At 41.9% G+C, this 14,370-nt stretch overlaps 1 protein-coding gene across 1 annotated transcript in view; it reads left to right on the top strand.

The window, feature by feature from the left end:
- Positions 1-2,019: 2,019 nt before the first annotated feature.
- The window catches only part of LOC149289381 (fibroblast growth factor 2), a 31,387-nt gene continuing 19,036 nt past the window's right edge, over positions 2,020-14,370 (top strand). Inside the window, exon 1 of the mRNA XM_089490766.1 lies at positions 2,020-2,197. Within this exon, the coding sequence (XP_089346892.1) occupies positions 2,020-2,197 (178 nt within the window). The remainder of the gene's footprint in view (positions 2,198-14,370) is intronic.

Genomic DNA, 14,370 nt, shown 5'->3' on the forward strand with positions numbered 1-14,370 from the left:
ATGTCCTTTTTAAGTTATCCCTTCATACTGTAAGTATTCACTAAAACTGGATGGGTCAATGTAAAAATTCAAGATGGAGTCAAGCTGGGTCAAACAACTCCTCTAGTTTAGTATTTTTACCCTTGTCTGTTTCTTAACATATTGTCTCTCTATCCCAACAGCTTGGTTACAGAATGTGAGGTTAACGAACCCCACGGGACTAAAATGCATGTGTTATAAGTGCACATTATTAATTGGACGCTGTATATGAAATATTATGTAACTTACTCAATGACCCATGGCCCAAAATAGAAGTGACCCATTTTCAGTAAACCCTTCAACTTGGCATGATCTGCACCATTCTCCATTTTTAGAAGGTGACATGAATACTTTTACATTTTTGGGTTTTGTTTGAAATGTTCCAAGTCATATATATATATTTGTGTGTCTATGTTATGTTGGTGCATTACCTTTACAGAGATCTTTTTAATTGTAATACATCTTGTTTTGTAGACAATATTAATATTAAATGTATTCTCACTAGATAATACTATGGAAAACGTGTTATAATAGTTGTATTACTTACATTATATAGTACAAGTGTGTTTCATTTCACACATTGTATACACATCTAGCCTGCTTGAAATGGGATGAATTCTGGGCAATCCCGTTAACCCCTTTAAAAACCAAATCTGACCCACTGAACGCACACGCAAGCTTTCATGTCTTTAATCAATGTGTTTCTTAAGAAGTGTCTTCAGGCTTAGCTCTCCAATAAAGGATCTGGCAGACTTGGAGCACAAACCCCCTTTTTGGCCTTCCCTCCTCCCTTGTTTGCCCTGTGAAGCTATTCAGTACTGGGGGAGGGAGCTGAGTGCTGAGAGGTGACTGGCAGAATCTGATTTAGAAAATACCCAGAAACACTATACTCCTTCTTGCAGAGCGTTCGTATTCTGGCACTGGGCTTAGCGTTTGCTTCCTACACTTCTAGAGCTGGGAAAATATGTGCTGGTTTTAGAAGCTGCTTGCAAAAGCTGTGAGAGTCTGATGCTTCTTCCCAGTTACTCAGAGTTTAGGAACAGCAGGAGGACTGCCTCACCTACATAAATAAGTGCACTATGACATGTGAAGTCCTGATGACAGAAGGCTGGGTGAAGGTGAGCAGCTGCCTGCACAGTGCTTCTTGACTCTGGATCCTCATCTCCGCTCTATGAAGTAGGCTGTACTCATATGCAAAACTTGAGCACTCATCACTGCCCAGCATGGGGGATCTGCCTTCTCTCAGACGATGACAGAAGAAAGGCCAATAGGTGGCAGAGATAAAATCCTGTGATCACTGGAGCATCATACACAGAAACCCCACACCATGCATCCGCGAGGCATCAGCAGCTAGCGAGAAGAATCACCTTTCACAGTCTTGGATGGGGATTATCCAGAACAGGGTTAAATTGACTTTAGTTGCAGCTGCAAGTTATTGAATGAACAGAGGGGCCCTGAAAAGGGAGAGCGTCGGCTGACAGAGGACTTCAGGACCAGGACTGAATTTACTGGACCTGATTGTGGACTTACAAGTGGCTACTGTTGATTGCTCACCTGTTGCTGCTAAACTTGGGCCACCAGATTCTGGACTGTTTTTTTGTCTCAGCTATATTGGCTGAGCCCTTACCGAACCAGTGCTAGTCACATATTAGCTAGTGTTGGCTGACTGAAGTAGTCCTGCTGATCACCTCCTACCAGTGCTGGACCTCATCTGCTTCCGAATCCTGAGAGTACCCTAGAATTGCTGAACTTTTTCTGGACCAAGTCGAGCCTCCAGCACCCTCTTCCTTACTACTTGCTAAGCCTTGACTGGGCTGAACTATAGACTTTCCATTACCCAGTGAGGCTTAGTAACCACCAACCCAATAGTCCTACTCACCGCGGCTTACTGAACCCTGACTGCACCGGTAGTGTCCGCTGCTGCTCCCTGCTGCTCCTTGAGAGTAGTAGATCTGACAGATAGGGGGCGCCTGTGACTTTTATTTAGGATCGGAGGTGGGAATGGCAGCTGGGAGCATCACCACCTTACCGACAGGGCCCGAGGACGGAGGCAGCAGCCCGTTCCCTCCGGGAAACTTTAAAGACCCCAAACGGCTGTACTGCAAGAATGGGGGGTACTTCCTGAGGATCAACTCAGATGGGAGAGTGGACGGTGCCCGGGAGAAGAACGACTCGCACAGTGAGTGGGGCAGGGTCGCATTGTTATTATTATTATTATTATTATTATTATTATATGCAGTTTCTCTATAAAAACTTTCACAACCGTGCCAGTTATTTTCTGAATTTTCTTTTTTTCTGGCACTTAAACAGTTTATTCTGTTAATATAATCAGTTAATATTTGTAAATAATAATATTCCTACTGATGTGAGTATATCATCTGTATAGAGATCCACCATACACAGGGCAGGAGTGATATTTCATGCAGGAGCTGTTTTGGGGTTTTTTTGCGATAAGGACCACACTGATCATGGGTGTGCAGAATGATACTTAACTTGCTACAATGTGACACCATGAATATGATCAGTGATGGAGACATGTGTTACCTGCCTTTGTAGGATTAAATGTATTTTTCAGGATAATAAATCTATGCTTTCGGTTTCTAGTCTGCAATAAATTGGTGTGCAATCTATTTTGCCTATTGCCCTATTAACCCCATAGTTTACATCTCATGCCTTAATTACTAAGGGTTATTTAGATGTGGTGTAAAAAAAGCTGCTAAGTGGACTAGCCTCACAGCAGAAGTAGTACAGGTTAACACAATGAGGGAATTCAAACATGCATGGGAAAGGCATATGGGTATACTGAATATAATACAAAATCAAGGACGTTTCCAGCAGAAAGATTGGGACAATGTTTCTTAACTCGCCGTTTGTAACAGCTGTCAAGAGGAGTCACAGATCCCATTTCATTAGAATAACTAACACCAATTTGCGCTCTCACAATCTCAATATTATCTACATATTTCGCAGGATATATATTTGGACAAAATGTCATAGTCCAAAGAGTCATAGGATTAACTGTAATGAAGTTTTATGGAGACAGTGGCAGATAAGTGGAACAGACTTTCAGCAGAAGAGTATAAGGGTTTAAACATACATGGATTATTCATAAAGCTCTGTTAAATATAAGAAAAGTCGAAGGACCAAATAAGGTTTGAGATTTCTACAGCAGAAAAAAGGGCAGGATAAATGGGACAAATAGTTCTTATCTGCCATCAAATTCTCTTTCCATATTTACAGTTTAGCTACAATCATGAAAGTGCTTTTACGCTTGTACCAAAATAACTGCATTTCAACAATTAAGATGATGTGACCTGTTCTTGAATGTGCTCAACCACGAAGACCTACAATGCATGGGCACTTATGCCATGTGCTTAGATGTACAGTTGTTTATATACTACTTGTTATGTCCTGTCCACGCATTGTACAGCGCTACGGAATATGATGGTGCTATACAAAACAATTAATAAATGTTTCCTTTGGTACAATCAATGCAATTGTTGCATTCGTTGCAAATTTAGCATTTATATCCCTCCACATAATGTATTGAACATTTGTAAACATTAAATATTGTGTAGCATTTGATACAATCCTTTGATTCGACTTTTTGGATCATCTTTGGGCATTTAACATTTTTTTAAGATCTCTTTGCCCTGTTTCTTTGCAGGGCTATGCTAGCGATGATTGCGCACATGACAGATGAGATCATATCCAGTTACATCAGTGAGAAAGTAAAGCTAGGCACAGGTGTTGAGGAAAATAGATGTGTGCCTTCTGTACATTATAGCTGATATTCCAAATGTTTGCTCCTTGGGAAACTCTCCTTCGCCATCAGTGTTAGATCTAAAATGGGAAGGAGAACAAAATCAACATTAGAGGAGATGATGCCTTATCCTTCTCTGAGCCAGGTGCCGAGGTGAGGGGCAACTGCAGTTGCTTCCTTTCATCTAGTGTGATCAAATGTCATTCTTTGTATTCAAGGAAGGTGGACAAGCCAGTCAGAGCCGGCCTTAGGTGTTCTGGCGCCCTGTGCGGACTACTCCTCTGGCGCCCCCCCATCCCAAAAAAAGAAAGGAATAAAAACTTGTAACAAAACTTGAAACAAAACCCCAATCACTATATACTACGCCAAACATTGATGTGGTCTAGGCCTACCACTTCATTGTCTGGCTTAGTAGTAGGGATGTACCGAAACGAATTCTGGACTGAAACCGAAAGTGCAGCATTTACCTGGGCAAAACCAAATATGACCCCCCCCACACCATAAAAAAATCTAACACTTTTATTTAAAGAAAGTAAGACACCAAAATAGGACAAAACAATTAAATAATATTATATATATATATATATGATTAACAGCAATCACATTCCTATCATGCCCAGGCATACCCAGATTCCAGGATGTACTCGCAGACTTGGCATGATAGGAGTATGATTGCCCTATCTACCCCTTCTCACTCCCTTCTCCCTATCTACCCCCTTTCCCCTGTCTCACTCCCTTCTCCCTATCTACCCCCTCCTAACTATCTACCCTTTCCCTCTTTGAAGTTCACTTACCTTTCAGGAGTCCTGCGGTGGGGGTGCAAGGCCTCTGCCTCCCAGCTCTGTATGGAACAGTATAGAATGATGGGAGTTATGATGTACTTTTAGAGCATAATTAGATCATGAAAAAGACATTGGAAATGGTACAGCATAACACCCATCACTCTCACACATTTACCAATCCACACATATACACCAATCCACACATATATACCAATCCACACATATACACCAATCCACACATATATACCAATCCACACATATATACCAATCCACACATATATACCAATCCACACATATATACCAATCCACACGTATACCAATCCACACGTATACCAATCCACACGTATACCAATCCACACATATATACCAATCCACACATATACACTAATCCACACATATATACCAATCCACACATATATACCAATCCACACTTATACACTAATCCACACATATACACCAATCCACACATATATACCAATCCACACTTACCAATCCACACATATACACCAATCCACACATATATACCAATCCACACATATACACTAATCCACACATATATACCAATCCACACATATATACCAATCCACACACTACCAATCCACACACATACCAATCCACACACATACCAATCCACACATATACCAATCCACACACATACCAATCCACTCTCACTCTCACTGAATGCTTTCCTACCTTTCCTCTTTTCTCCTTACAGCTCCTTTTCCTCCTCTTCGCTCCTCTTCTTCAGTTCTTCTGTCTTCTTCCGGGTCAGAGGGCACGGACAGCGGTGGGCGCGGCTTCAGTGTTGTGCACCGGGATCTGACAACAAACCCCGGTGCACAACAGCTGTTGCCGCGCGGATCACAAGGGAGCGGTATCGGAGGTTTTTAACAGACCTCCGGCTCCCTTGAGTGATTTTAAGCCGGGTTCAAGGGAGATCCACCTCCTGGAGTGTGGCGCCCTGTGCGGTCGCACAGGTCGCACACCCCAAAGGCTGGCCCTGAAGCCAGTTAAATGCACAATATTCCAGTCCATTAGTGCACCTGGCACTTGTCAGAGTAAGCAAGGCACATGTGTATGTGAAGTGTCTGGTCTAGCACCAGATCAGATTTAGGTTTCAGTGCTACCAAACCTGGTATCACAAGTGCGCATACATATATGTACCCGTGCTCTCACAATCTCCTTCGCTCAAACATACATATATACACATGCAGTCTTTAGTACACATAGAGTACCTCCTATGAAGCTGATCAGTAGGGGCTGCCTTCATCAGTAGACACCTTTCAGGAGACACCTTAGCTAATTTACCGTTTATCATTTAATAATGCATATTAATTATTTCAGGTAAATACACTGTGTAAGCATCTTAATTGCTTAAATAGCAATTAACTAATTTACATAGAATAGGCTGATGAGTCCAAGTTATGTGTATGATATTGAATGTAAGAAAATATAATGGTTATGTCATATAGATGCATCATTTATATTAGGGTCACAAAGTCTATTTTCATTTTCTCAGTGTTTTTCCTTATTAGAAGTTTTCTCAATTATTGATCACTTCAAGACATTGGCCCATGTTGTGCTTCTGTACATAGCCGGCCTTAGGTGTTCTGGCGCCTTGTGCGGACTACTCCTCTGGCGCCCCCCCATCCCAAAAAAAGAAAGGAAAAAGAATCTTGTCACCTTTCTCACTATCTATCTCCTCTCCCCCTTTATCACTATCTACCACCTCTGCCCCTTCTCACTATCTACCACCTCTGCCCCTTCTCACTGCCCCCCCTCTGCCCCATCTTACTGCCTCCCCCCTGCCCCTTCTCACTGCCCCCCCTCTGCCCCTTCTCACTGCCCCCCTCCCTACTTCTCATTATCCTTACTTACCTTGTTGAGTCCTGCGGTGGGAGCAGGAGGCGTGCGCTCTGCTGCGGTGCACGCTTCACAGCGGAGTGCTGGAATATGACATCATATTTTGGTGCTCAGCATGAAACGCCGGCACCGCGATGGAGCCCCTGCCCGGGACTTAAAATAAAACATTGGTTTTTTTTGTTGTTTTAACTTTATTTAACATCCTCCATGTTAAATAAAGTTAACAAAAACTTTATTAAACATGGAGGATGTTAAATAAAGTAAAAAAAAACCAAAAAAAAACGTTTTAATTCAGTCCGGGGCAGGCGCCTCTGTTGCCATGGCGCCCTGTGCGGCCGCACAGGTCGCACACCCCTAAGGCCGGCCCTGCTTCTGTACATACACTTTGAGTATATATATTCCTGCTGGGCTCAATGTACAGATGTACTGTTCCACATCTGGAAGTTATTTTCCATCCTTTATCTGTCTGCTCTGGCTTTGCTAGAAGAATTGGAAATGTGTACAGTTGAGCTCAGGTTGCATTTCCTTCCCCCACCCAGAAAGTTTTACAATGAAATACCTTGAATTTGTTGGGGCTTTTGCCATTAAGGTTTAATAATAGCTACCATTTATTATAAAGGAAAAAGTATTATCAGCCCTAGCAGATACAAACCAAATATTTAAATGTGAACCATCACTGACTTTAACTGGCTTTTCCAAATGAAGTTTCTATACACCTTGTAATACACAAATACTGCATTAACAGCCACATGCTAACTTGCAAAAAAACAAAACTAATTTGGGATTTCGGTGTTCTCGCTCACTTTATTTCCAGCATTTAGGTAATGACAAATCGGAAACCAAAATCTGAGCATTTACATAAAAAATATTGTTAAATAACATTATAAGTTAAATCAACATTGACTATTTGGGTGGCCCTTTCCCCTTTGGGACATGGACTCTGAAGTTAGAATTTCCTATGCACCAGCGTTGCCTTTTATATCAAGGTGACAATGGAAGGAAGCACTGAGAGGATAAGACTCGTTATATGGGATAGGAGACAAGGTTATAACATAGGTTATGAAAGAATAGGCTGTATGTAGTTAAAAACACAAATGTGGGTAATAACCACATGGACAAGCTGCTTATACAGCGTCATGACCACTTCTGAGTCAGTAAGGGAGTATGCGGCCAGTTGTCACGCCAGTTTGCCACTGGTGTGGCCTCCACATCACCCAACTCATGTCATGCGCACGCAAACAGTTGTCTTAATTGACTGGGGAATTAGTTATTCTTCAAAACGGACATTTTACTGCATTGCAAGAATTTGTAGAAATCAAAAGTAAACGGTCGCATTTCAGGTGTGCATGCTGCCGATGACTTACTTTACAATCACTTGCCTAGCAATGACTTATCTGTGTTTACCAGAGCAAAGTTAAAATGAAACGCTGTATAAGAAATATACTGTAAACGAATACATTACCCATATAAAATGTTTGGGAAAAATATTTAATGCTTTTTATGCTTTAGAATTTCACCACTAATAATCTTTATGTTTTACGGTGTCATGTTACTGCAAACCTCCCTGAAAATAGCGTGGATTATTTCCATTTTTATTTGCCCAATTATTGTATGTAAAGTGATGTTTGCGAAGAAGAAACCAGATTGGGGTTACTACATTTTACTAACCCTATACGGAGGCATTTTTATTATGTTTAAACCAGGCTTTGACGTTTTTGCCCATGCCCCGGATTGAGCGGGGTTAGTGGTTAATGTGCTGGTCTTGAATACACAAGTTTGTGGGTTTCTTTTTAGCCTTGGCCACTTAGTCTTCGTATGATGTTGGACAAGTAAATTTCTCTTGCTGTTCCTTGGCTTACCCACCTGCACTTGAGAATTCGAATATGTTTTCTTTAGTTCCGTCGGGAATTCACTGTGCAGAAATGAGCTTGCCTGAAAAAAATCTGGTTCTAGATCTTTGTGGCTACTGTACATTAGCTACAGTATTTGGAAACACGCACTGGTGGGAGCTATCGTTGTAGAACTAGAATGTAAGGACCCTCCTCGCCTGTAAGTCAAATTGTTATGCTATAAACTACTTGTTATATGCTGTTTACTCTGTACAGCGCTACTGAATATGATGGTCCTATATAAAACAATAAATAATAATAACTAAGGGAACTGAGTAACAGTGCCCGTAGTTTGATGACAGCTTATGTTATCTCAGTCAGATAGGTTGGAGCAATATCTTTTTTTTACACATTGATATTCCTTGGTCATCGCTTTTTTGGGGGCTACTTGTAAGATTATACAATAGGACAAATAATAGACGTGTACAAATGGACAAAAATTATTCAGACAAAGTTGAGTTTTTGGTCCATTTGTTTTTGGACAATACATTTCGTTAACAAGTGTGCTTATGGGAATAGAATATTTAAGTATACTGTATAAAACAATACCACTTCAGATGGCAATAACCAGTTGTTTCTGTAAATACTTAATTTAAGTGAAAATTACATACACATATCTACCAGCTACTAGTTATCATTATGTAACCTGTATTATTAGCAAAAATAAAACCACCAATTGATTAATAAACCTTTTTAAAATGTTTTTAAATACCATTCCCCACTAGGCAATTAATCATATATGGGCTGCTTTACTTTAATGCACCTTTTTTATTATTATTGTCATAAATAATGGGATAAGGCTACTATGGAGACATGATAAGCTAGTAGGCTGGATTTGAAAAGTTACATTTAATTACTTTTTTATTATTTCTTAACTCTCTTAATAATTTTACAGTTTGTTAGCAATAGTAAGATCAGTACTGTTTTCTGTAAAGATATCCTATAAATGATACAGTACATATCAGGAAATACTCCCACTGTATATATGCTTATCTCTCTATTAATATATTATGGCTTTCAGCAAATATGATATTATATATAAAAAGACTAAATAATCAAAAAGCTTTGGTACATAATGAATACAGACAATCAAGCCATACGAGTCTCGTCATAGTTAAAACAAGCATCTGTATACAATGTTGAGAAAGAAATAAACAATCCACATACACAATTCAAGATTTTCATAGCCCCTTGTGCCTGAAAATATAGATTTTATAAAAGACAGGAGGCGAGTATTATGCAATAGTCTTTCTTTACTACTGGACAGCAATATATGTTGAGAAAAAAACAAAGAATCAATCAAACATGCTAGGTATGCAGGTAATAACCAATCAGAGCATATCACAGGTAATATAACAGGTAACTTCCTTAGACTCCTCCTCTTTCGAGCTGTAGAAGTCATAAAACATAAGTCCAATATAAGGAACAGAAGAAACGTTCAGGAATAATAACTTGGGAAACTGTGTCAAGATGAGACCGAAGATGAGGAATCCATGGAGATTCAAACTGAAAAATATGAGAGAAGAACCAAAGGGAGGGTTAAATGGGTGGGATAATACTCGCCTCCTGTCTTTTATAAAATCTATATTTTCAGGCACAAGGGGCTATGAAAATCTTGAATTTTATGGCAGACAGGAGGCTCGTATTATGCAAGTTTAAAGCTAAATAAGCATAATAGTTATAATATTACTGCGGAGACATGAGGTTCTGGTCTAAAATAGAAAGTTTTGAACGTGGATTCCGATGACCAGTCGGCCGCCGTACTTTAGTAGACATTGCTCCCCTGGTGGAATGAGCCCCAAATTTTGAGATGTCAATGTTAGCCATGGACATGGTTAGTTTAACCCATCTCGCCAAAGTGGGTGAAGAGACAGGAAGATGGGGTTTACGAAATGAAATGAGTAATTGATGATAGGACGGGTTTCTAAAATCCGATGTCTGGAGTTCATAAGCTTTAAGGCAACGAACTACGCATAGGGAGGGATTATGAGGGAAAGCAGGATAGAAAATAGACTTCAAATTGGTTTTTGTACGTCTATGAACAGTGAAGAGGACACCCCGTGGGGTGTATTGTCTTTGTGTCAAGTCTAGGGCCCTAACATCTGAGACCCGTTTAAAGGATATGAGACATAAGAGCATAGTAAGCTTAAAACTTAAGAGCTTGAGAGAGAGAGAGTCATAATCATCCCATGAATCAAGTAGTTGTAAAACTAAATTAACATCCCAGGTAGACACGTATTTGGGTAGGGGAGGACGTTTAAAACGAATGCCCCTAAGGAGCCTGCAAACTAGGGGGTGTTTGCCTATAGGTAAGGCATCAATGGGAGAATGCTGAGCTGAAATGGCTGAGCGATAGAGATTTAATGTACGGTAAGCTTTACCAGAATCGAATTCAGAGGACAAGTAATTAAGGATGCAGGCTACAGGTGCATGAATGGGATCCAGGTCCCTTTGTGTGCACCAATTAAGCCAAAGTTTCCAGGCAGATCTGTAATTAGATCTGGTACCTGGAGCCCACGCTTCTGAGAGGATGTCTCTAGTAGATTGAGAAAACGGGACGTCTGGTTTGGGAGCCCCGAGATCAGCCAAGCTACTAGAGAGAGATTCCCCGACAGGATCAGAGGATGAGGTTCCCCTGACGGATTGGTTAATAAATCCTGAGACAAGGGAAGAATTCTCGGGAAGTCTGTCAGCATTCCCAGGATTTGGGGAAACCACGACTGGGTAGGCCACCAGGGGGTTATGATGGCTACAGTGGCCTTTTGTGAGAGTGTCTGGAGTAGAACCCTGGGAATCATCATGAATGGAGGGAACGCATATAGGGTCCCTGATGGCCATATCTGGGTGAATGCGTCTGAACCCAAAGCGTCCGGATCCGGACGCCAACTGTAGAAATCGGTGACTTGCCGATTGAGACGTGACGCGAACAGGTCTAGCGTTAGAGGTCCCCAGAGATGGTTCAATTGATGGAAGACAGCTGGATCTAGCATCCAATCGCTGGAGTCGGCCAGGTAACGGGAGTTCCAGTCTGCAATTGTGTTTGAGAGGCCAGGAAGGTACACTGCCTTTAGGACAATATGTCTGTCTAGACAAAAGTGCCAAAATCCCTTGACAAGGTTGGTCAGTTCTTTTGATTTGGTGCCCCCCAACTTGTTGACATACTGGACCACAGATATGTTGTCCATCCGCAGGAGTACGCAGCAATGGGTTCTGTCTTTCACAAAACTCTTTAGAGCGAAAGAACCTGCCAAAAGCTCCAAACAATTTATGTGCAAGAGAGATTCTTGAGGGGACCATTTTCCTCCCGTGGAACAGGGGCCGCATCTCGCGCCCCAGCCAGCTAGACTCGCATCGGATTCTATGGTAATATCTGGGAAGGATGCGAAGATAGTCTTCCCATTCCAGGATTGGACACGGTGAAGCCACCATAGAAGTTCTTCCCTGGTTTCTGGGGTCAAAGAAATTTTCGTCTGAATAACCTAAGCCTTCTCTCAAGTGTTGGGCCTTGAGGCGTTGAAGTGCTCGGTAATGCAGAGGAGCAGGAAAAATTGCTTGAATAGAGGCCGAGAGAAGGCCTACTACCCTGGCAAGGGAGCGTAAGGATATTAGATTCTTGTTTAGGATCGAATAGATTTCCCTCCGAATAGTTTTCAATTTCCGTGAGGGTAGGCTGAGAGTGGCATCCAGGGAGTTCACTAGGAAACCCAGGAACTCTATACCCTGAGAAGGGGTCAGAATAGATTTCTTGGAGTTTATAATGAATCCAAGATTGGACAACAAAGATAAGGTCCAATAGGTATGAGTGTGGAAAGATTCTAGGGATTGAGACATGATCAAGATGTCGTCTAGATAGATGATTAGACGAACACCCCGGCTCCTGAGGAGGGCCACCACAGGTTTGAGAATTTTTGTAAAGCACCATGGTGCTGATGAGAGGCCAAAGGGAAGACAGGTGAACTGCCATAATTTCTGATTCCAAAGGAATTGGAGGTATTGTTGGTGAGAACGGGGTATAGGCACGGTTAGATATGCATCTTTGAGATCTATTTTTACGAGCCAATCGTATTAGTAAAAGATCTCTTAACAGATGGATGCCCTCCATCTTGAAATGTTGATAACGTATGAAATTGTTTAAATCTCTCAGATTTATTACAGGTCTGTGACCCCCTTCTCGTTTGTTTACGAGGAATAGATTGCTTACAAAACTGTGAGGGGATAGAAAAGCTGGGATAATAGCTCCTTTTTTCATCAAATCTAATATCTCTAGATTTATGAGATCGTGATGCATTTGGTCGAAGACCAAAGGTTTCGGGATTTGGGTTTGGATTGGAGTGGAAAGAAATTCTATCTTGTAACCCCTGATGGCGTCTAGAACCCATTTGTCTGAGGTAATTTGGGCCCAAACATGGAAAAAATGTGAGAGTCTGCCCCCCAACTTTGTGCGGGAAGAAGGGAGAATAAACAGACTTACCAGCCGATGGTCTGGATCGTGGGTAGCCACGTTGGCCTCTAGCCCTCCAAGGTCTTCCTCGGGAAGGGAAGAAAGGGTTGGCTTGATATGAACCAGAGTATTGAATTCTGTCATATTGTGAAGGGCCTTGTTGGTGTTGTCTAGATTGAAATTTTCGGCTGGGAAAGCGGCCCCTGCCTTTCCCAGCCCTGACGAAAACCTTCGGAGTAAACACCTTTTTAAGTGAATTCTCTGCCTTGTTGAGCGTAGAGAATAGCCCCACATTCAGGGCGGAATTAACATTGCCGAAAAGGCATATAGATCTTTGAATCCAACCCCTAAGATTTTCAGTGTCAACCGGTGTACCGGATTGGCACGCTTCTTCAGCCATATCGAAGATTTTGGCAAGTGGACCCAACAGGTCGAGAAGCTTGTCTTGACAAGCCTTAAAAGACCTGTCCAGGCCTTTTTGGGGGTTCTTACCAGTTTTATTGAGGTACTGAATAATTATGGGGTCCAATTCAGGGGTAGCGGCAGCTTTATTAGGGATAGAAGGTCTTGGGCATTCTGTCCGTAATTTGTTCCTGACTGACTTGTCGAGTGGCTTGCGCAGCCATAATTCCATGTACTGAGAAACATGAGTGGCTGGGATCCACTCAGAGGATCTCGGGTGTTTAATATTACCCGGGTCAAAAAGGGGGTTGCCTTTTTTGTCGAGGACCAAATCCTCCGTAGCGGTAGTAGCCGCCTGATCTTGTGACTCCTGAGAGGAGACACTAAGAGGGGGTTCAACCTCCGAATCTGAATCCTTGGAGGTGTCCGAGGATGAATTGTCACTATGGGACGTGTCAAATGAGTCTGGTTTACCCCTGTAAGGAGTTATCCGAGCCCGTTTTGATATGTCGTCCTCTCGGGCGGAGGGTATGTGGTGTCTTTTGGATACACCATGTTTTGAACTGCGGTGTGAGTGCAGAGTGTCATGAGAGTCTTGATCCATTTCCCTCTGCATAGAGGTTGGATCGTCAATACAGAAGTGTCTTTTGCGGGACACTTTACCAGACTTTTTGAGTCCCTTTGATAGGTGTCTAGTGGACTCTTCAGTGGACCAGAATAGGTCTGAAGGAGTAGAGGGACCTTGAGTTTTACGCTCATGTGTATTGTGAGCAATGGCAGCCGCCACAGATTGGGCAAATGACTCTTGCATCGAAGTCATGGCCATGATAATTGCCGAAGAAATTGACTTATTAGTAGAGTCTTCCTGAACCCTCTTATAACGGTCCTCATTTAAGGAATCCGCCTCACCTGCCGGCCCCATAAGGCTAGCGTCTGTGATAGCCTTCTTAGAATGGTCCTTAGAAGACATAGTAGGAAATAAGTAACAAACACTTTAAATATGAATAAAATGCTGAGGGTTCAGAGGGTTGAAAGGCTGCCAGGCAAACAAATAAAAATATGTAGAAATGTATATATATATATATATATATATATATATATATAGTTACAGTAACGGAATTCAGGATGCACGGCAAACAGTGTTTCAATTCTGAGGTAAATCCTCAGACTGAAATATTCCCGCCCACACAAACAGCTGAGCACCAGCTGGCG

This window comes from Sceloporus occidentalis, unplaced genomic scaffold, assembly GCF_023333645.1.
Source record: "Sceloporus occidentalis isolate IW3139 unplaced genomic scaffold, rSceOcc1.0.p SCAF_46, whole genome shotgun sequence".
In the NCBI taxonomy this organism is placed as follows: Eukaryota; Metazoa; Chordata; class Lepidosauria; order Squamata; family Phrynosomatidae; genus Sceloporus; species Sceloporus occidentalis.